The sequence below is a fragment of the Thermobia domestica genome, chromosome 6 (assembly GCF_964235325.1).
Source record: "Thermobia domestica chromosome 6, izTheDome1.hap1.1, whole genome shotgun sequence".
Classification (NCBI taxonomy): Eukaryota; Metazoa; Arthropoda; class Insecta; order Zygentoma; family Lepismatidae; genus Thermobia; species Thermobia domestica.
In genome coordinates, this window is record NC_137459.1 from 83766435 (window position 1) to 83788813 (window position 22379).

At 36.3% G+C, this 22379-nt stretch overlaps 1 protein-coding gene across 1 annotated transcript in view; it reads right to left on the reverse strand.

Moving 5' to 3' along the window:
- Positions 1 to 22379, reverse strand: part of Synj (synaptojanin) — a 137196-nt gene that overhangs the window by 23660 nt on the left and 91157 nt on the right. The window contains exons 14-16 of the mRNA XM_081761800.1: positions 17794 to 17939; positions 7450 to 7587; positions 3193 to 3367 (exon numbers count right to left, since the gene is read on the reverse strand). Coding sequence (XP_081617926.1) covers positions 3193 to 3367; positions 7450 to 7587; positions 17794 to 17939 — 459 coding nt within the window. The remainder of the gene's footprint in view (positions 1 to 3192; positions 3368 to 7449; positions 7588 to 17793; positions 17940 to 22379) is intronic.

Sequence of the window (22379 nt, forward strand, 5' to 3'; positions counted from 1 at the left end):
CGTTAAAACTAAGTAAATCGCTAAAAATAAAAATTTCCAACTGTAGAGTGGTTTTATGGGGAACTGAAAAATCTTCCCCATGTTATTTATATGGGACATCTTCTACACCCCAAAATGTTTAGGGACTGCCGGCAGGACTAGAATGATGAAATTTCGTAAGAGTGTAGCCTTTCGGGACTAACGTACAGGAAAATTGCCAAAAGTGAATATTTTTAGTTTTTAAGGGGTCTAAAGGGGGATGAAGAAATCCCCATGTTATTTAAATGGGCGTTTTCTTGGGATACAAAATCTTACCTTTTAGATAGTTGAAAAATAAAAATAAAAAACTTGAAATTTGGTAGAACTGCGGGTTTAAGAGGTGCGAGGCCGTAGACCGAGTAAACGTGAGGGTCAAGGGGCGAAGCCCCCAGCTGTGCCAAATTCAGGAAATATGATTAAAGAGCAAATGCACAAAATTCACTCTTGATGCAAAGGCTGATACCTAAGAGATGCGAGGCCGTAGGCCGAGCAAACGCTGGTGCCTGGGGAGCGAAGCCCCCAGGTAGCCAAAGGCTAGTCTATAAATATAAAATTGAAAATCACTATGTTTGTGATTAAATCCCCTAAACCGCCAGACCGCTCTCGAGCAAATTTGTAACATTGTGTACCACGTTTAGTTAAAATTGCTTCATGGGTACCAGAGTTATGCCTGACAATACATACATATATATGATAAATAGTAATATTCTTGGGCAATCAACCAAGAAAAACCCCATACCTATTTCCTTTTCTTTATCTGCGACATTTTCGCTCCACCCTCCTACTAACATAAATCTAACAATACTCCTTAAGAAATTCTGCCTCTCCTCCTAACAAATATCCTAGGGAAATACAATGTGCTCTAAATAGTTGAACCGCAATACTATTGAAACACACCGCAATATCAAATGTGTAGTTCACAGTCATGGAACAATTAATAGCAAAACTATGTAACTGGATTTATAAGAGTTCAGAAAAGTTTCTACGCAAATGTGCATAAACATACAACGATATATACACAGATCGATTTAAAAGAAATTCTATGCAAAATGCGACTAAGGTTACAGAAGTTATTTGCATCTGCAACAATGGATGATATTTAACAAAATGTGGCGTACTTGTTAACTAAAGGGAAATTACGTACAAAAATGCATTAAGCTAATATTTGATTGACTGTCTACGCAACTTAATATTTCATTGTATGATTTAGGCATGGACTCTAATGAAATGCACTGTTACTAGATATAGTTTATTACTTAAGTTAACTCAATTCTTGTTGAAGGCTTTCTGGTACTTACCTTATCCTTCAAAACACTCATAAATATCCTATTGGATTTAAGTCCAGCGAATTACCGGGCCAAAGAAGTGGTATACCATGAGGTAAGGACTGTGTATATTTCTTTTAGTTTTAGCTGGTGACAAGGCCAGAATCGTCTTGGAAAGCAAATGATTCACCGTTGAATAGATCATCCCCAAATCAAAAAACTTGAAGGATACTCCAAAATGCTAACAGTACACACGGGACTAAGTGCTTCACCAGACATTCGTTTATCTTTATCTTATCACTAAACAGTACTTTGCATCAGTGTTCACTATTCCAATCTTTGCGAACTTTGACCCACTTTACATACTCTACATTGCTCTTGTGTGTTCTTATCAGCTTTGTGTAAGTCAAACCAACGTATTTTAACGTTTCTCACTGTACGTGAACAATGACATTGTATGCCCTACACGCTGGGTTAGTGGCTAACGCGTGCGTCTTTGGTGCACGTGGTTCCGTGTTCAATTCCCTGCAGAACACTAAACTTGAAACGCATCAAGGTGGTAGGGATTCCACCTTAAATGCAGGTGTACGTCTCATATAGCTTTGGTGCTGAAAATAGAAATTACACTTCAACGAACAAACTGACACCAGATATTTCCAGCCAACTTCAGATATGATGATGACTGAAATTTGTCTGCAAGACAACTACGGCAATGCACTGTTCTGTATGGAAGAGGATTTCATATTTCAAGCACATTTGCCAATGCTTGCAATTTTTATGTATCCAAAATACCTAATCTTACCAATTTGCCTTCTTACTGTGGATTCAAGTACTATCGACAATCCGAGCAACTTCATCCACCACTGCAATTGTACTAGCTTATATGTGACCCGTACGTCAGTTATATACTTCCTCTGCCTGGTAATTCGGCCTTACTTAAATCTAATCGAAAAATCATAGTGTGCTTTGAAAATTGTTACAGTAAGAAAACCTACAAGAATTTAATTGAAACTAAAAATACTTGAAGCCCATTTCGTACAGCTGACACAAAAAGAAGTACAAGAATGTCAATAAGTAACGCTTTTAATTCGGAAATGCATATCGCTTTTATTTTAGAAGACCTAGAGCACAAGACCTACTTTTCCTAGTCTAGTGGCTGGCACGCACGTGGTCCAGGTTTCAATTTTTAGTGGGAGAATATTGAACGCATTACACGGTGATTTGGATCCCATCTTAAACTGTAGATTCATATTTCATATAGCGCAGATGCTGAAAAGGTACGCTAACTTCAACAAAGTAGATCACAAGACGAAATGAAGAAAGAAAAAAAAAATCATTCCAAATGGTGCGTAGTGCTTCATAATTATTATTTTCAATTACTGCACTTTCTTTGAGACCCTAAGCGCGACGCGCGAAAATTGTACAATAATAATTTTTTGATATAGAGAATATGAACAGCTCATGTAAGATGATGATTTGATTATGTTTTGAGGTTGGAAAAAGTAATTCATGGCAGACTACTGATTTATTTTGAGGGCTTAGAATTTTCAGCAACAATTTCCACGGAATGAAAACTTCTTCCGTTTTCGAGCTCAAGAAAGCGCTTTAACATGATCTCAACTTTGACAAATCACAGTTTTAGCAGAATAGGGATGGATAAAATGTTCTTCCTCGTGGCTAAGTGGTTAGCGTGCGCGCCTTTGGCGTGGGAGACCCGGGTTCAATTCGCTCATGTGCTTAGGATTCCACGTTAATCAGTAGGTCCCGTCTCATATAGCCTCCCTGCTTAAAAGGACGTTAAACTCAAAATCAAGTCAACTAAATGTTTTTCCTAACGATTTGGTTGAATTTGAGAGAGTCCACCAAATGTATATACAATTTTTGGTACCCTTGTGTATACGAAACAAACCTGCATCAATTGGCATCTTTCGTCGTTTCCACAGCACCCGGTCAGTCCATGCTGGTGCTCTGCATTTCTCACTTGTATCATAGTCATCAGAAAATAGATCATATTTGTATGTAGGGGCAAAATTGATTGGACCCTCCTGAAAATTTTTGAAAACTTTTTCTTCTTTCTGCTGCATCTGTAAGAAGCAATAATTAGCAATTAGGGTCATAATACTTCACGAAAAATACTTTGTATCTTGTTATCATCTACACTACTTAAATAAAATTAAAATCTTACCTGTATACTTGAAAACAGTTACGGAGTGGAGTCGAACCATCTAGTTAATGTCATCGTTCCTTTATTCGGGGATCGGTGGCTCAGCAGCAGAAAAGCACTCACTTCTGGTGCGAAAGTTACCTGGTTTGATTCCAGACCACGTGAATCTTGGTGAACAACACTGTGTCCATAGGATCTTAACTGATTCTCCCGTTTCCTCTCACTAACTTCATTCGATCAATTCTTCTACCATCATTTACGTCCATTTTTATCATCCGTACTGTTTTAGTGTACAACTGTAAAGCTTTACCTAAATATTTCATTTCAGTTTATGCATTGATTAATGGTAACTAGCGTTTGCCTGACAATTTTTTTTTTTTTTTTTTATTTTCCTATATATTGCGGTCTCCATCCTTATACTTAGGCAGGCTTTAGCAATTTACAGCATACTTGATACATTCTTTGCATCAAGAAGAAGAGTTTACCTGATAACCGTAGTGCACAGGAATTTCTGATATTTGATCAATAACCTGTCAGTGTTGCCAGAATACTTACAAGTAAGATCAATATCAATTTTTATTAGATAGTTATGGAATTTAAGGCTGTCTCTCTTGGATTATATTTTATATTTTATTATTATTATTATTATTATTATTATTATTATTATTATTATTATTATTATTATTATTATTATTATTATTATTATTATTATTATTTAAATATTGCATTACGAATTTGATACACGAGAATGAACTGCAAACCAATTGAATTAATATGTATGTAATAATCGGCATAACTACATTAAAAAACAGATTACTAGTACCTATATACATACTAATGTCTATTTACTTTTATTACTACTTGTACTGTTTCTAAACTGTAAAATAATAAAGGAAATTGTTTCACCGCTTAACTTTATTGTTCAACTCAAACTGTATATTTTCTTTCATCAATAAGGTATCTATTTCTGGATTTTTCAACGAGAAATGAATAATAGCGATATCTTAATGAATGATATGAAATATGAAAAGATTGTTAGAACCATATACCTACTGATTGCCAACGAAGATCGCCAGATCAAAAATTTCAATTTAACACTTTAACCACTTAACGTAAAAGGACGAGTATACTCGTCTTTTTATTTTTAACGAAAACTTAAAACGACGATTATACTCGTCCTAGCTTCCGTTTACCTGTTCTTCTTTTAAAAGGTCGAATATACACGTTTTCTAATGTTTCTTTATGTTTCCACCAGAAGGGTTATTCGAATCCCTGTATCTCATTGCTGAGTTGTCAATACTGAACACTATCACCACCATTTATAATGTTCTTATGTGAATATTGTAACAAACTAATAAAAAAAAGAATACATTAAAAATGGAACAACTTTCGGTAGAAAATCTTTCGGTGGCGAGGTTAAGCGCCAAGTCCGATAATCAGATGTGATATTCTGGGGCCACAAGCATTCACTGGCCTATTGAATAATACGTGAAATGTGCACAATGTGTATGCGTATGGTCACCAGTAACAGTTCAAGTGTGCACAAAGTATATACACACGTGGCACTTAAAAGTGTTGACGGGAAAAAATCGGGTACACGGTAAGTCACATGTCTTATTGATAGAACAATTTTCGACTTTTATATACTTGTAAACTACATTTATTTAAAGGATCAGGAGACAAATTAATTCTTAAACATTAACGTTTTACATTATGAAACTGAGACAGAATTCCGAAGTACGGGGATCCAGAATGGTAAAAAGGGTAGAGATAGAGCCTATTGTTGGAACAATGAATTCATAGATGTATATTTTTAAAAATTTCGTTATCGTTTACAATTGTAGCTCTGATACCTGTGAACATTTTATATAGTTATGCATAAAAATTTAGAAATTTACGAATTGACATTTAAAATTTCGTTCTTGAACGGTGTGTCAGTCATGCCTCTGCACACACAGGAATGGACGCGCAAACATGTTTATTATTACTTCCAGTGTTAGATCATGAAACGAATGAACTTGTTGAAGTATACAATTTTTTTTTCCTTTTTTCATTACAAGATTCCTTTACTGCTATGGTCGTACGAAAATGCGTTGATTATTGCCCTAATAGGTACTTCATTATGATTTACAATACAAAATTTCTGAACTGAGAACTGTACACAAAATTTATAGTTCTTAACAATTTGTCCTCAAACAAGCATAGGCACTGTTACAGACACGTCTTACTGTTAGATAAGAGAAAGAATTTATGATCTTTAAAATAACTATTTGGTCTAGGAATTAATTCGTGCGGGTGGACAAGAGATGGCGCAACGAACGAAGCGTCCCACAGTTCCGTGTATCCACACATGTGTTGCAAACCCCTGTCATCGCGTATCGTTCGTAGTATAGGGCAGTGGATTAAAGCGTCAACAACACCAATTTGTAGTTAAGTGAACATGGCGCAATTTGTGCCTGATAAAGTGTTTTTGCGGGGTGTCCTGCTGCATTACTTTAACATGCAGAAAAGTGCGACTGAAAGTCATCGTATTTTGGTGGAAGTGTATGGTGACCATGCTCTAGCTGAGCGAACGTGTCAGAAGTGGTTTGCACGGTTTAGAAGTGGTGATTTCGGCTTGGCAGACCAAGAGCGAGCTGGACAGCCAAAAAAATTTCAAGACGAAGAATTGACAGCATTGCTCGAGCAGGATTCGTGTCAAACGCAGGAACAACTTGCAGCAGCATTAGGCGTTGATCAAACAACAGTCTCCAAACGCTTGAAAGCCATGGGAATGATTCAAAAGATGTCACATTGGGTTCCACATGAATTGAAAGACAGAGACGTTGAAAGACGAAAAACCATTTGCGAATTGCTGCTTCAACGACAGAGCAGAAAGGGGTTTCTGCATCGAATTATTACGGGTGATGAGAAGTGGATCCATTACGAGAACCCTAAACGAAAAAAGGCCTGGGTGAAACCAGGTGAACCAGGTCCATCACAACCAAAACGAGATATTCACTGTGCAACGGTTATGCTGTGCATATGGTGGGATATGAAAGGTGTGGTGTACTATGAGCTGCTGCAACCGGGTGAAACTATGAATGGAGAACGTTATCGACGACAATTAATGCGTTTGAAGCAAGCTCTGGCCAGAACACGACCAGAATGGGAGAACAGACATGATAAACTTATTGTTCAACATGATAACGCTCGCCCACATGTCGCAAAACCGGTCAAAACCTATTTAGAAAATGTCGGATGGGAAGTTTTACCCCACCCACCGTATTCACCAGACGTTGCTCCTTCGGACTACTACTTGTTCGATTGTATGAACAACGATTTGATTGGACAGTGGTTTACTTCTTCAGAAGATATCGAAACATGGGTCTCTGACTGGATCGCTTCCAAGGATGAGGACTTCTTTCGCCACGGAATCCGTACATTGCCTGACAGATGGGCGAAAGTGGTGGCTAGCGATGGACAATATTTTTCTTAAGGTATTTATGTATTTTGTGTTTGTACTACAGCTTCAATGTGTGCGTACCAACCGCACGAATTAATTCCTAGACCAAATATTATATATTATTATTATTATTGAATAAGAAGTAGAAATAGTAAAAAAAAAAAAAAAATGAAAATGAAATCGATAATTACATACATAAAACCTAAAAAGTACTAGGAATCCTAACTAACTTAAAAATACTTTAATTGTAAGCCACCCACTCTCCAAGAGAATTTCTTTCGATTCTCGCAATTTCACAAGGTCTCGTTTACAAAAAAGAATGCAATTACATATAGCCATTAGCCTACAGAAATACATATTAAGTAAACATTTTCTGTTAGTTTTACAGGAATACACAGTTTGAGGCAGAATTTTACAAAACAACTTGCTCAGAGTTGAACGTTCTCCTTTCGCTCCATATGGATTCATGCATATCAACCATTCGAATACTCACGACCACTCCTACAAAACAGTATTCCTACATTCAAATATACAAGAAATTAAACCTCAATACTTACGAGAAGCTGGTCATGCTGTAATATTTGATCCCACTCTTTTTTCTTAATAAGCTCTTTCATTTCATCTTTATCCATGTCAATTCGATAATTAAAATCCCCGCACCAGAATACATAATCATGGGAATTTAATGTACGTCCCTGAAACAAATAAAAGTTCACTTAAGACTGTATATGACTGATCACTTTTGAAACAATTAAGAAAATGGCTACATATGTCAAAGTCGTTATTACTTAACCCGGAGGCTTGTTCTTTCGGCATACCCAATATAAATGTGAACGAAATGAATATGAGAATCACATGTAAATTAATAACACTGGTCACATTTTGAAAGAACAGTTATAAAGGTAACCAAGAAAGTTCTGTCGCTCTTTTCATCCACCAACTTCGAACATCGATATGTCACTTAAGACATACTTGGAAGATCAAAAATAGTACCCATCAGCATCGACGACCATCTACCAACGTTCTGGAAGGCCATGGATTCCATCGCGGTAGAACTTGGTGGGCCGTAAAGCGAAGAAGGTATAAAGTGCATTTTACACCTCTACTAGAGATTTGAACTGGCGTCCTCTAAGATGATAGTGCAAGGAATGGAACAGGTGATAACCGGACGACTCAATGTCAGGGGAATATGGCGGATGCAATAGTATTTCACATCCAAGGCAAAGAATGATGTCCCGGGCCATCCTAGCCACGTTGGGCTTAACATTGTCCTGTAATAGGAAGACCCCTTTCCGATTCAAAAGTGCTGGCTCCAGAGTTTTGAGTTTTTCTTGAACATGGCTCAATTGCTGACAGTACAAAGTTGCATTGATGCTCTGACCAGCTGATAGCAGTTCTCGATGCACGATGCCAAACACACAGGAGGACTTTCTTCTGCTGCAGTGCTGGTTTTGGCTCTTTTGGAACCGGTTCATGGAATGTTGACCAATGACGACGGCGCCGTGGAGCTTCGTATAGGACCCACTTCTGATTACATGTCAACACCCTGTCCAGAAATGGCTCCTTCCTCAGACAAGGCAACAAAGAAACACAGGTGTCTGCCTGTGTTGCCTTCTGGCCCGGAGTCAAATGATGTGAGACACATCGACCCAACTTGTAGTGTTTCACAAGTTGGTGGAGGTGCTGCCGAATGGTTTCTCCACTCGCACTGAATTGTAGTCCCAGTTCCTCACATGTCTAGCCGCTGCTCAATTGCTGGCTTTAGATCTTCATTTGTACGTGTGTAGGTTTTCCAGCACGTGGTGCATCTTCGAGTGTTTCGTCACCGTCCTTAAACTTGTTAAACCACCGCTGCAATGTCCGTGTAGTTACGACACCCTCACCAAAGGCCTGGCATATCTTCTGCCCCGCTGCAACAACGTTTGACCCCAGTTTGAACTCGTACAGCATACACACCCTTACGACGTTCTGTGGAGGTCCCATGTTCACTGTCCTTACGCAAGTTCATGGTGTAACTGATCTGCAAAAAAAACAGGTAGTATATTGGATATACCAACACCAACAACAGACCTTCGCCTTATCTCCATTCGCATTAAACTTACGGTATGAGGGCTAATTGAACACAGACCTCCAGAAAAAGAGACAGAACTTTCTTGGTTACCTTTACATGTCTCGCTTCAGACACACAAACTATTTAATAAATTCTACATAAAACGACACTAGAACAAAAGCATTAATTTCACTTCATTTTACGTCTTATATGCGATTTTACTTTATTTCCATTGCGAACTACTATTTGAACTGAGATTTTTAATATCAAACACCATTGAATCGTATGGCCAGTAATGAGTTTTCTGATTGTGGAACAATTTCGTCCCTTCTCCAAATATTTATTATAAGTGCATATTACATTTAATTAATGTTTAAACTTATAACTGGATGAGTTATGTAGACCGCGCACAATATATACTGTTCTTGTGATTTTTTTTTAAATAGAAAAAAAAACGAGGAATTTGAAGCTTAAAATATCTTCTTTCTCTCCTCAACCATAGGTTGGTGGGCAACATAGAAATTTTAAAATTTTTCTCTCCCTTGAGGGAGCTGTTTTATACTTTGATAAAACACTCGTAACTACAATCTAGATATTCTATCCTTCGTCTTCCTCTTCGTGGTTTTCCTTCTGCCTTTCCCTCTATCAGGACGGTGATCCAATCGGAGTGCCGAATAAGATGGCCAAACATGCTGTTTCTTCTATTTCCTATTATCTTAATGATCCGTCGTCCTATAACTTCCTTTAGTAGCTCTTCATTCCTTTTCCTTTCGGTGCATGATAAGCGCAGCATTTGGCGTCAACACCACATTTCAAATGCTTCCAGTTGGGATATTTAAGCTTTTCTCAATGTCCACGTCTCTGATCCGTAAAGCACCATGCTCCATACCAGGGTTTTAATAAATCGTTTTCGAACATCCAACGACACATTTCTTGATGTTAGTAGTCCTCTTTTCCTATTGAATGTTTGTTTAGCCTGTGCTATTCTGGAACTTACGTCTTTTTCACTTCTTCCGTCCGAGGATATTAGACTTCCTAAATAGGGAAACGTCTTAATGTCTTCGAGTTTCTCTCCATCTAGCCATACGTTTGCCTCTTCCTGTCCTGCTTTTGTGCACTTTATCACTCTGGTTTTCTTCTTATTTTTCATTTTGCATGTTTTTTCCAGTTGGTTGTTCAGGTTGGAAACTCTTTTCTGCAAATCTTTTTCGTTCTCCACTATCAGTGCTATGTATGTCATCAGCAAACCTTATTGTGCTGAAAACCTAGTCATTTACTTTTTACACCTTTCTCTCTCTTTTTTTTTTTTTTTTTTTTTTTTTTTAAATCAACGAATTCTTTTATAGCCTCTTCTATATAGACGTTGAACAGGAGAGGTGAAAGTTCACATCCTTGCCTTACTATTTTACTTATTCTTGCTTCCTTTAGATCTCTTCCTATAATAACTGTCTGGTTCCTGTAAAGTTGATATATTATTCTTCTGTCTCTGTAATCCACCTTCAGATTCTTCAACGCTCTGAACATGATATTCCGATCCACGTTGTCAAAAGCTTTTCTATATCTACAAATGCTATCACAATTGGTTTGTTTATTCTGATGTGCTGTTCCATGATCAACCGTAAACTCAGTATTGCTTCCCTTGTTCCTTTTCTTCTCCTGAATCCAAACTGGTCCCCCGATAGCCGCTCTTCAATTTTCCTTCCATTCGTTGTGCGATAATTTTGCATAGTATTTTTGATGCATGGGAAAGCAAACTTAACGTTGTGTGTTCTTCACATTTCCGTGCGCCTTTTCTTTCCGGGACCAATATGCTTTCCTCGAAGTCTCTTGGTATTTTTCCCCGAGATGTACATTTCATTAATAAGATTAAATAATTTCTTCTTTGCTGCTATTCCGAGATTCTTAATCACTACGGTTGGTATTTGGTCTATTCCTGGGCCTTTACCAGGTCGTATTTTCTCTAAAGCATTGTCAAATTCGCACTGTAAAATTGATGGTCCTAACTCATTTTCATTGACATCACCTTCCTTCTCTATCTCTTGTTCGTTCATTCTGTCTCCTTTGTAGAGTTCTTCAGTGTATTTCTTCCACCTGCTCTCTTCTATTAGTGTTGTCCCGTTCTTGTCTATGATAAAGTCTGTGCATTTCTTTTTAGAACCGAACTGTTTTCTAACCTCTCTATATGCCGTTTCTATATGTATTGCCTTTGACTATATTTTCCTCAATTTCCTTGCACAAGTTATTTATCCCGTTTTCTCTTGCCTTCTTTACTTCTCTGTTGATGTTATTTCTGCACCTTCCGTATTCCTCTTTTTTGTTTGTTATCTTGAACTGTCTCCTTTTCTCCATCATTTCTAATATTTCGGCTGTTATCCAGGGTTTATATCGGGTTCTCGATTCTCTTCCTATGTGCTCGTCGGCTGCTTTTATAATCTCTGTTTTCATGGCTTCCCATTTCGAGTTGTCATCACCCGCTAAAGTTCCCTTAGACATCTCTTTGTCAGTCGCAGTTGCAAATTTCCTTTTCATGTTTTCATCTCTTCTTAGCTTGATTGTGTTCCAGCTTTTGTTTGGTGCTACCACACTTTTCCTCTTTAGTCGAAGTTCGCTCTTCATCAAAACTAAATAATGGTCTGAATCAACATCTGCACCTGGGTAATTCCTACTGTTCTTTATTTGATTTCTAAATGATTGTCGGACCAGTATATAGTCTATTTGATATCTTTCTTTGTCTACTGCTCTTGTCCATGTGTATCTTCTTCTTAGTGGTTGTTCGAAGAGAGTATCTGTTAAATTCAGATTATATAGTCTTGGGGCCATACATAGGGTCTGTTAGAAAAGTTGCGTATACGGCATTTCTCTTTTGGAATCGTTTCTATGGTGGTGATGCACTATTTATAGCTTGGTTACGTGATCCGAATCGTGTAAGTTTTCTTTCAGTTGTGCTTCAAACTTTAACGCTTTGAAGGCGGCTGTATCTGTATGGAGTGAATGTAAAACTTCGTTTAGAACGATACAATAAACAAAGATAGAAGTCAACTTTGTATCTTATTTTATTCCCAAGGCTTTGGCGTATACAAGCGTTGGTAGTTTGTCTGTCTGCTCGCAGGGAAGGGGAGATGACGTCATTACGTAAATTGTCAAATACATTTGTAGAGCTCCAGTTTCATAGCTGCTGCTCCTATTGGAAAAGTTGTGTATACAGAATTTCTCTTCTACAATCTTAACTATATATAAAACTACATGAGCTGACATAAATTATTGAGCACTTCCTGTAGGGCTACAATGATTAAATTTGGCATGATTGTAGCTTTCCGGAACTAACCGACAGGAAAATTGCCAAAAGTGAATATTTTTAATTTTTAGGGGGTCTAAAGAGAAAATGAAGAATTTCCCCATATTATTTAAATGGGCCTTTTTTTGGACCTATAATCTCATTCTTTAGGTACTTAGAATTGGAATAAAAACTTGAAACTTGGTATGCTTGTACGTTTTCGTTAGCGTTACTTAAGTGATTCATCAGAAATAAAAATTTCCATCGTAGAGTGGTTTTATAGGGAACTGAAAAATATTTCCCATGTTCCTTATATGTGACGTCCTCTACACCCCAAAATGTTTAGGCACTTCCGGCAGGATTAGAATGATGAAATGTGATATGATTGTAGCCTTCCAGGACTAACCGACAAGAAAATTGCCAAAAGTGAATATTTTTAATTTTTTAGGGGTCTAAAGGGGGAAAAGAAATCCCCATACTATTTAAATGGGCGTTTTCTTGGGATACAAAATCTTATCTTTCAGATAGTTCAAATAGGCAGTAGACCGGGCAAAGACACTGTGTGGGGGCGAAGCCCCCAGCTAGCCAAAGGCTAGTCTATATTATAAAATTGAAAGTGACTATGTTTGTGACTCTTAATCTCTTGAACCGCTCAACCGATCTCGATTAAATTTTCAACGTAGATGCTGTTCTGGCCTAGGAGTGTTTTTAGCTATTTACTTTGACAGTACAACTTAGGGGAGGGGGAGGAGGGGGACATAGAAAAAATAAATAAAACTTAATAACTCTTGAACCACCCGACCGATCTCGATCAAACTTTCAACATAGATAAGTTTCGGGCCTGGAATGTTTTCTTCATTTCACTTTTACAGTGCAACGAAGGGGAGAGGGAGGGAGGAGATATATATCAAAAAAGTAAAAATAAAGTGACTGTCTTTGTGACTTCATCACGCTTAAACCACCCGACCAATCTTAACCAAATTTTCAACATATTCGAGGTTTAGATATGAAATGGTTTTTATCATATCTCTTTAACTGTAGAACTTAGAGGAAGGGGAGGGGAGGGGAGGGGAGGGGAGAAATCTATAAAAATAAATGAAACTTAATAACTCTTGAGCCACCGGACCTATCTTGATCAAACTTTCAACATAAATAAGGTTCGGGCCTGGGATGTTTTCGTTATTTCACTTTTACGGTGGAACCTAGGGGAGGGGGAGGAGGAGATATATATATATGTAAAAGGAATAAAAATAAAAGTGACCGTCTTTGTGACTTCATCACGCTTTAACCACAGGACCGATCTTAATCAAATTTTCAATATAGATGAAGTTCAGACCTGAAGTGGTTTTTATCATATCACTTTGACGGTAGATCTTAGGGGAGGGGACAGATATATAAAAATAAATAAAACTTAATAACTCTTGAACCACCGGACCGATCATAATCAAAATTTCAACCTAGATGAAGTTCGAACATGAGATCATTTTTTGTTATATCACTTGGACGATGGAACTTAAAAGAGGGAAAAAACATTTACAAATGATCGCTGAGATGAACAGTGACACTTTTGATGCCATTTAAATCCAAACTGAAAGTTGTGGGAGGGGAGGGGGATATATATATATAAAATCAAAATGACCAATATCAAGGCGCGCTTTAGTAATAGTAAAAAGTGACTAAGTAACGGAACATATTACTATTTTTTCTTAATTTAACCCAGCGACGCGGGTAATTGATGCTAGTATTTTCTTAAATCTTAATGGATTATTTCAATCTTGAGCAAAATAGTTTTTAATACCAGAATTTTCCAAGATGTCAGACGATATCTAAAACTAAATTGACATTCATTACTTTGAACAATGTCCAAATTTCGAAGATTAGGTCTATTTTCACGATGAATATAGTAATAACAACTTAAGAACATAATTTTGATAAAACTTTAATGACAGATTTTCCTCTTGATGATGGTAATTTGTAATGAAACAATAATATATATTGCTACCTACAAAAATCAAGTTTAACTATTATTTTGAATGTAATGGAAAACTATATTTTCAATGAATATGCTGCAATATTATGGTATTAGAGGAGCTTGTGTTATTTAGTACTACAAATACATATTAGTTGTAGGGATTACTACAACCATAAAGACCACATTCATAGAATTTAGAGCACGAAAGTTATGATATTCAACATTTGCAAACAACAGCTTTGGCACATTTTTTGCATTTGTAAGGAAAATGCAGTGGAAGTATTTCTTCTACTATGGAAGGCAATGAATCACCACCTTGTTCTAAGAAACCATAATCAAAGAGATTAAGTGGTGCGTAATTCCCTAGCATGTGATACCAACGGTGACTCTGAAGATATGTTCTCTTTATATGTAAATGTGTCGAAGATGATGATGGTGGGAGCTTTGCGAAATCAACACGTTTCATCCTAGATACTCCGTCACTCTGAGGTCATTTAGTCTTGTATAGTTTGTTTTTAAGATTTTTGCAAGATACGACGTAACTTTCTGAACCATGGTGTTGGATAATTCATTTTCTTCGAAATTTTTCAAAAGGTGGGGTGATTTTTCCCCCCCACAAGTTTAACAGGAGTTGAAAATTTACTTGTGATGTCGCATCCAGACAACGCATGAACAGCTGATACAACGTTGATGAACAATTCAGGTATGTAGTCAATAAGTTTGTGCACGGGTAAGTATCTGGTTGTTGCTCATGTGCCACACAGATTCCACATCTCAATAAATCCTTTCTTCTTAAACTTCAGAGCGTACAAGTACACTGAATATACAAATGAATCAGCATCGGAAGAAGGAAGTACGACGCGTGTCTCTTCTGACGTCTTAATGGCGTGATTCCCATGTAAACGAAGTATTTCATCTGCTTCTTCAAAATATGCGGTGGGAATATGGACTCAGGAAGTTGCTTCAGTACCATTCCACCCGGTAAGTCATTCTCCAACTATGTCTGACTTTTGAGGCTTACGGAGTACCACGGAGTTTACCATCTTTCATCAAGTACAAAGAACTGGATGTTAGTGCCCAGCGAAGCAGACAATCGACTGAATAACCTCTCTCACGTGCTATATCAACGCATCAATAGTTTCATTCTGTACATCAACTTTTTTTTGTATCTGATTGAAATTCATTATTCATCATTCTTTGTAAAGGTGATAGCAGCTTCTTGGTTTTCTCAATGAAAATACCATTCCTAAATTCATAGTTCTGTTTCTTTCCAATGTCAACACATTTTAGCTTGAATTTCGTTTCTGGTTCTGTAAAACTTCGCCCTTGATAATATTTTGAATTCCATTATCTGATAAAAATAAATGGGTTGTACCTTTCGGAGATGTAATTCGCAAGTGTTGTCACCAGCTTTTCATTATGAGTTGTTTGTGTTTTTGAAAACTCATGATGTGTCACGCATTCATCATAGAATTGCATTCCACATAAAGTGAAAATAAGTGTTTTATTTCAGTCCTCTCATGCTGAATAAGATCTCTTTGCATTTCAGATTCTTTTCTGGAAGTGATTCCAACTGGGTCTTGTGCAGACTTGTTGTACACCTGTTCTAATGCCTAATCCACAGCAACACTACTGAAATATTTTTTAGTTTGCTGTACAACGGAATGTTCTTTCAGAAAGTCTTCATACAAGTCTTGGTGCACTTCAGCTAGTTTAAGAGAGTCTTCAAGATGCATGCTTCCACACCTGGCGTGGTTTATATTTCCAAAGCAAAGAAAACAAAAAAATAAAATAAAATAAAATAAAAAATAAAAGGTAGCGCTCTGCGGAAAGCGGTCACATGCAGTTTCCAATTACCTTCCCTGACGCTACGAATCAAGTCTCGTAAAACAGGAACCAGGTTTCGAACGAAATCGTTCCAGTACTTGAACATTTTTGATTTTTCACATTCTTCCTTGACAAATAAATTAAAGTCTCTATTAAGGTGTCCGATGAGAATGCAAAGTTGACCAACTTCAAACTGAATTGAAGTAACATTTCCGATATTGAATACTTTCTGCAATACCTGGAAACGATCTATTAAATCTGTATATTTACTTGGGTCACAGCGTTTGAAAAATGCCTGACACTGTAAACGTTCAATGCTCTCTGCAACTAGAAAGTAAGCACGCACTCCCGAGCATAATTAGAACCGTGGAGGGCACATTCTACATCATTTGGACTAAATATATCAACTTCAATGAGAGTTTCCTTAATCCGGTGAGTAATGACCAAAACCCTATTCTTTCCTGACTAAAAAGATGTATAAATCACAATTATACGATAATTGCGATAGGACTAGCTATGAGGATGGTTCTATATAACAGTATATTGTAATTTACGTAATGACGTCATCGCCCCGTCCCTACGAGCAAACAGACAAACTACCAACGCTTGTATGCTCTAAAACCTTGGGAATAAAATAAGATACAAAGTTGACTTCTATTTATTGTATAGTTAAAAAAAAAAAAAAAAATACATACATTCCCTACTGATACAGCCGTCTCCAAAGGGTTAAAGTTTGAAGCACAGCTGGTAAAAAACTGACACGTTTCAGAGCACGTGACCAAGCTATAAATAGTCAATCACCACCATAGAAACGATTCCAAAAGAAAAAATGCCGTCTACGCAACTTTTCCAACAGGCATGGTCTGGCCTCAAGACTAATAGCTTTATACAACGATAATCATGCCTGTTGTCTTGCATGCTTGCGAAACATGGTCGCTTACTCTGAAGGAAGAATGCAGACTGAAAGTATCTGAGAACAAAATCCTAGGCGAATATTCGGACCCAAGAAGAATGGGAATGGGGAATGGCAGAAACTTCATAACGAGGAACCTTATAATTTATACCGTTTACCAAACATTTGTAATGTCATCAATTGTACGAGGCTCAGGTGGGCAGGTCATGTAACCAGAATGGAAAAACGTAGGAACGTTTTCAAAGTTTTAACTGGAAGTCCAATCAGAAAACGGCCATTAGGAAGACCTAGGTGCAGATGGGTGGGCAATATTAAGATTGATCTCGCAGAAATAGGAATACAAAGTTGAAACTGGATCCAGTTGTCTAAGAAAAGAAGTCAATGGAGAGCTTTTGTGAACGCGGACTTAAACCTCCGGGTTCCATAGACCAAGGAGTAAGTTGGTTAGAAAAACCAAATGTAGGATGAAACTTTAGGAGCTTGTGAAGTTTATTCTCATTAAGTGAAGTCAAACGTGAATAGGAAATTAGCTAGCCCGGGCAATTCATGTTATTTCTAGAAACAGCCTGGTACCATCCTGGAGTGTTCTCTTTCGCTGTGAACTAGATTAATCGATAAAGCACAATAAGAACTTTCCCAGTCTGAAAGTTTAGTGGCTTGTTAACAGGTCGCACTGCATTCACTTAATTATTACAATCATTTTGTGAAAATAGAACTCCACGTTTCTTTTATTTTCTTTCTTTTTTTCTCAACTATTGAGAAGCTACATATTTAATTGATTTGCACGCACTTATATTCTGAATAAATATTTAAAGAAAAGAAGTTTTACTCTAGATAAAAACAACACTCACAAAGTAGGCCTTACCATAGGAAAACAAACTTTCCTCGTTATTTCAGCATAGTCGGCATTTCGTTCTGCAACCTGAGACTGGCCTGCTGCAAAATGAGCACACACGAAGCACAGAGACGTGCTGTAGAAGACACATCGTATAGCGCAAGCTCCTTTGTTCCCTGTGAAAGAATGAACAAATAAGATGAATATGGTCAGTCAACTTTTTTAAATAACAAAACAAAAATTACAGGAGCACACACCGCAAGAAGAAAAAAATCTACTAAACTCCAGGGTAAGCCATAAGTTCACATCTTTATGGTACTAAGATATATATATATATATATATATAAGAGCCTCTAAACAATTATTAAATGTGTATTAAGTAGAGATGCAAGGGCTCGGAAAAAAACCGGCTTTTTTGGAAAAAAACTCGGTTTTTTCTGCTTTGCTTTTTTGCTTCGGAAATTTTGGGCTTTTTTCAAAATACTGCTTTAAATTGATAAAACAGACTGTGTATCGCTTCTCTATAACACAAAAAATCATTTAATTAGTGGTTGATGCTGATAATAATATAAAACATCGAAAATAAACTATGAATTTCGAAAAAATATTTCAAACAATTTTTCTTCAACATATTTACATTATGAATTCCACAGGATTAACCAATGTATATAATAAGAACTTTTTAACCTCCTATATACAAAAGTAAGCAGAGTTGGCAAGAACCGTGGTTGTTTTTGAATATGCCAAAAACCCGTTTTTTGGTGGATGTTTAAACCAGGCTTTTTTGTTTAAACCAGGCTTTTTTGACTTAGATTTTTTGCTTTATGTATTTATATTACATATTCACAGAAATAGCCTAAGTTTGTTTCGCCTTGATGTTATTATGCAACAGCGGGGTTATGCCGGAAGAACTCCCATAAGCTTAAAGAAGTGCGGTCAGTAAATTTCTTAAGTTGAGAATCTCCCGCCCTAGCCATTGGGAAAATCCCGTCATTACTTGAAATGTAAGACAATAACGGGAAAATCCTGTTATTGCTTTGCATGTAAAATTTAAAGGTCAACGTACCATAATCAGTACGCTAAAACTGAGGTATTAAATTACAAATTTAGTACCGGTACGTAGATATCATTGAAAGTCCAATCCAAGCTAATGTTGGAAGCTACTTAGACAATCGATAAATTTTGCCAATTTCTATCAATATATTTAAGCAATATTGGCTTCTTTATATAACAACACGCATTTAGGCATGTAGAAATATACAGTTTGGTTTGTTTCGTATATTTAGGCTTAGACATCCTTACGAAATACCGAGGTTATCAAGGAGAAGACTTTCGCTTAAACTGACATCCGAACCGCTACTTGGGTTACGCATGAAAAAAGGATTGTGGTTCGACCGAGAATTGAACATGGGACACCTTGATTAAAAGGTGAAAGGGAAATAAAACTATTGCAGGTGGTTTGATATCTGGAAACGTTACCATGAAGTTCACACGATTCGCATTTTTCATTCTTTTTATTTTTGTGGTTTAAACCAGTTATTAAAAAAAAAGTTGGTGTAAATCAGCCAACTCTAAAAGTAAACACTTCTTTTTAAAGAATACACAAATAACTAGCAAAATAGTACGTAGTATTTTTACTTCAAAATATTCCATACCCTCTTTTTGAAACAAAATAAAATTAAAATAAAACATAAGAGAAATACTTAGATTTATATGATACACTTAAAGGCTGCATATCTAGAGCTTTTGGTTCTGTATAATCTTGAAATTCTAAAGTTAAGTTTTATAGAACCACCATCACAGTTTACCCAGTCCTCAAGTTTTCTGAATTTTTAACAAGAAGGATTCAACATATCATTACGGAACCCCCCCCCCCCCCAAAAAAAAAAAAAAAGACTACGGAATATATTTAAGTTAAGCTAAATACAACTGCACAACAAACATGACTGAGTGATTAGCTTTTGCGCTTCTTTCGGGAAGTCCGGGATTCAACCAGCATTCGACCATTCTGACAAAGCTTTTCTTCATTCCATCTGTGAATGTAGAAATAGTGCGTGTACTGTGAGTTAAGGACTTCCTTTTTTATTGTTTTTAAATCGTTATTATTACTAATTACCAGCAGTGACGGTTTTGCGAAGGTTAGGGGAGCGGTCTTTCGGACTGAAGCCCGTTCCCCAAAGTTACGGAATGTCTGCAACAAACGAAATATCTATTATTTATGCCTTTACTCATAAACTTTAAGCTCCCGTCAAATAAAAATTACGAATGTTTAAAAAAACTAAACATTAGTAAGAAACCCTTCCCAAAATACTTTTCTAAATCCGCCACTGATTCTCAGTATAAAATGATTTTTAAAGTTGTATCCGGAAGATTATTGCTAAACATATAAACGAAACGAAATATTAGTTATGCCTGTACTCGTAAACTTCAAGCACTTCCCAAATAAAATTAGGACTTTTTAGGAAACGAAACAATCAGAAAAAACCATCCTAAAGTACTTTTCTAAATCCGCTACTGATTATTTGTATAAATTGGTATTCAAGGTTGTGTCCGAAAAATTACTGCTAAATCACTTCACAGCTACAGTATAACAGAAATGTGGAAGTACGGTTTGACGGATATATTGAAAAAGTACGCTTTGACGGATAAATAGAAAAACGGGCAAGTTTAACTTTTGCGCTAGAGCTAGACTACTAAAAGCTCTTAGAAATGAAACACGGATGACAAACTAGAGAAGAAAAAAGATGTCGATAACTCAAAAGTTCAAATAAAGTTAAATAGCCTCTAAAATTACCCTCAAATACTACATTCTTCATGTTAGCTTTAATTCGTAAAACATGTGCTCCATCCATCTTGATGGTGAATTTCAGAGCGAAATATCACATTCAGGTCATGGAATTTTTATCTAATTATAGAATATACTATAAGAAAGCTATTTAGATAGAAAAATCATGAAGTTGAAAAAAGCCAAAATTTCCAAAATTCTCGTTTTTTTTTCCAAAAAAGCCGGCTTTTTATGTGAAAAAAACCATCGATTCAAAAAAGCCGGCTTTTTTGCATCTCTAGTATTAAGGTATACTGGATATTCCTAATGTGCCAGCCTCTAGAAAATAAGGGGGATATCACACTACTATTCATATAAAGATAACGCATAATTTTAATATTTACTTGCGATCGAGTTTTGCCTTTGTCAGAAGTGATCTCTATGACAAGATAAACAGCAATAACAACTAACTGTTTTTGACATGTTTCAATTCTCACGGGCAAACAAATTTGTAAAGAAAAAATAGTATACCAAAAATAATTTTCAATTGACTTGTATCGTACAGAAAAAATGTCAAATCACTAAACGAATCCTTAACAACAACAACAGTAAGCTTCAAAACAGATATTCCAACGCAGAAAACAAGTGGAACCTGGGGTGCCCATTCCCCTCAAGGACTTGCTTGCAACCATCAATTTTCAATTCTCTCCCCAAATTTACCATTCTCCCCGCAAATTTACAATTCTCCAGTTCGATTGCACTATTTTCAATGAAAAATTGTCCCCCCAGATTTTCTCATGGTCGCAACTCGCACCCTAAAACCTATCTAAGGGCACCTCTGGGTGGAAACCAAACAATAGATAGTGATTTTTCTTTTCATATAAATAATCGAAGAAAACAAAAGGAAAAGTGAAAATTCAAAAATATTCAAAGCAATAACGATCCTCAGACACTCAGGACGAAATCTCACAACTGTCCAAGCCTTGAAACTTTAATCCGTATTCCAGTGAATTGAAATTATTTTCTTTAATGATAGAGAGATTGTACTTTTGTAACAGCTCAAACGGCCTTACGTCTCATACTTGCAAGTTTAATTTTGTTAGACTCAATTTACATATAATTCAGTATTATTGAAATTCACCTTAGTATCTTTTAAGTGTTACAGCGTTAAGTTATCTCCTTACGAGGAGGTAAGCGAAGCTACTGTTATTACATATTTAAAATAATAATAATAATAATAATAATAATAATAATAATAATAATAATAATAATAATAATAATAATAATAATAATAATAATAACAATAATTTAATCTACTCTACTTGAACTGCAACACTATATTATCAATTACCGAGATTAAATATCGTAATACTTTAGTGTTGTAAATGATTAATTACTATGCATACATAAATAATATCCAATTCCGGTAGAGAGCACAGATTATCTAATTACACTGACATTTTGACTACTTCTTTCTTATCCTATCCAAATAATTTCAAAGTAAAATTTAGTTTAATTTTGATTATTATTAACACTAATAACCTTGTCGCGAGGAGCGTTTTGACGCAAGCAAACACCCATTCGTTTTTCAGTCAAAAAGAAAATTTATATTCATGTGCTTTAACAGCATTATTATTAAAGAAAGAGGAGGGAAAGAGATTAATGCGAAAGAAGCAGTTAAAGAAATCTGTCACAGAATAGAAGAGAGAGATGGTGCATCCTGCAAGACAATGAAAATAGTTTTAGCCCTTCCAGTCTGAAGCCGTTGGTCTTGTTAGGAACCCAAGAAAAGGAGGATCAGAAACTACGAAAACTCAACTGCATTATTGAAGAGAGTTCTGCTTTTGCATAT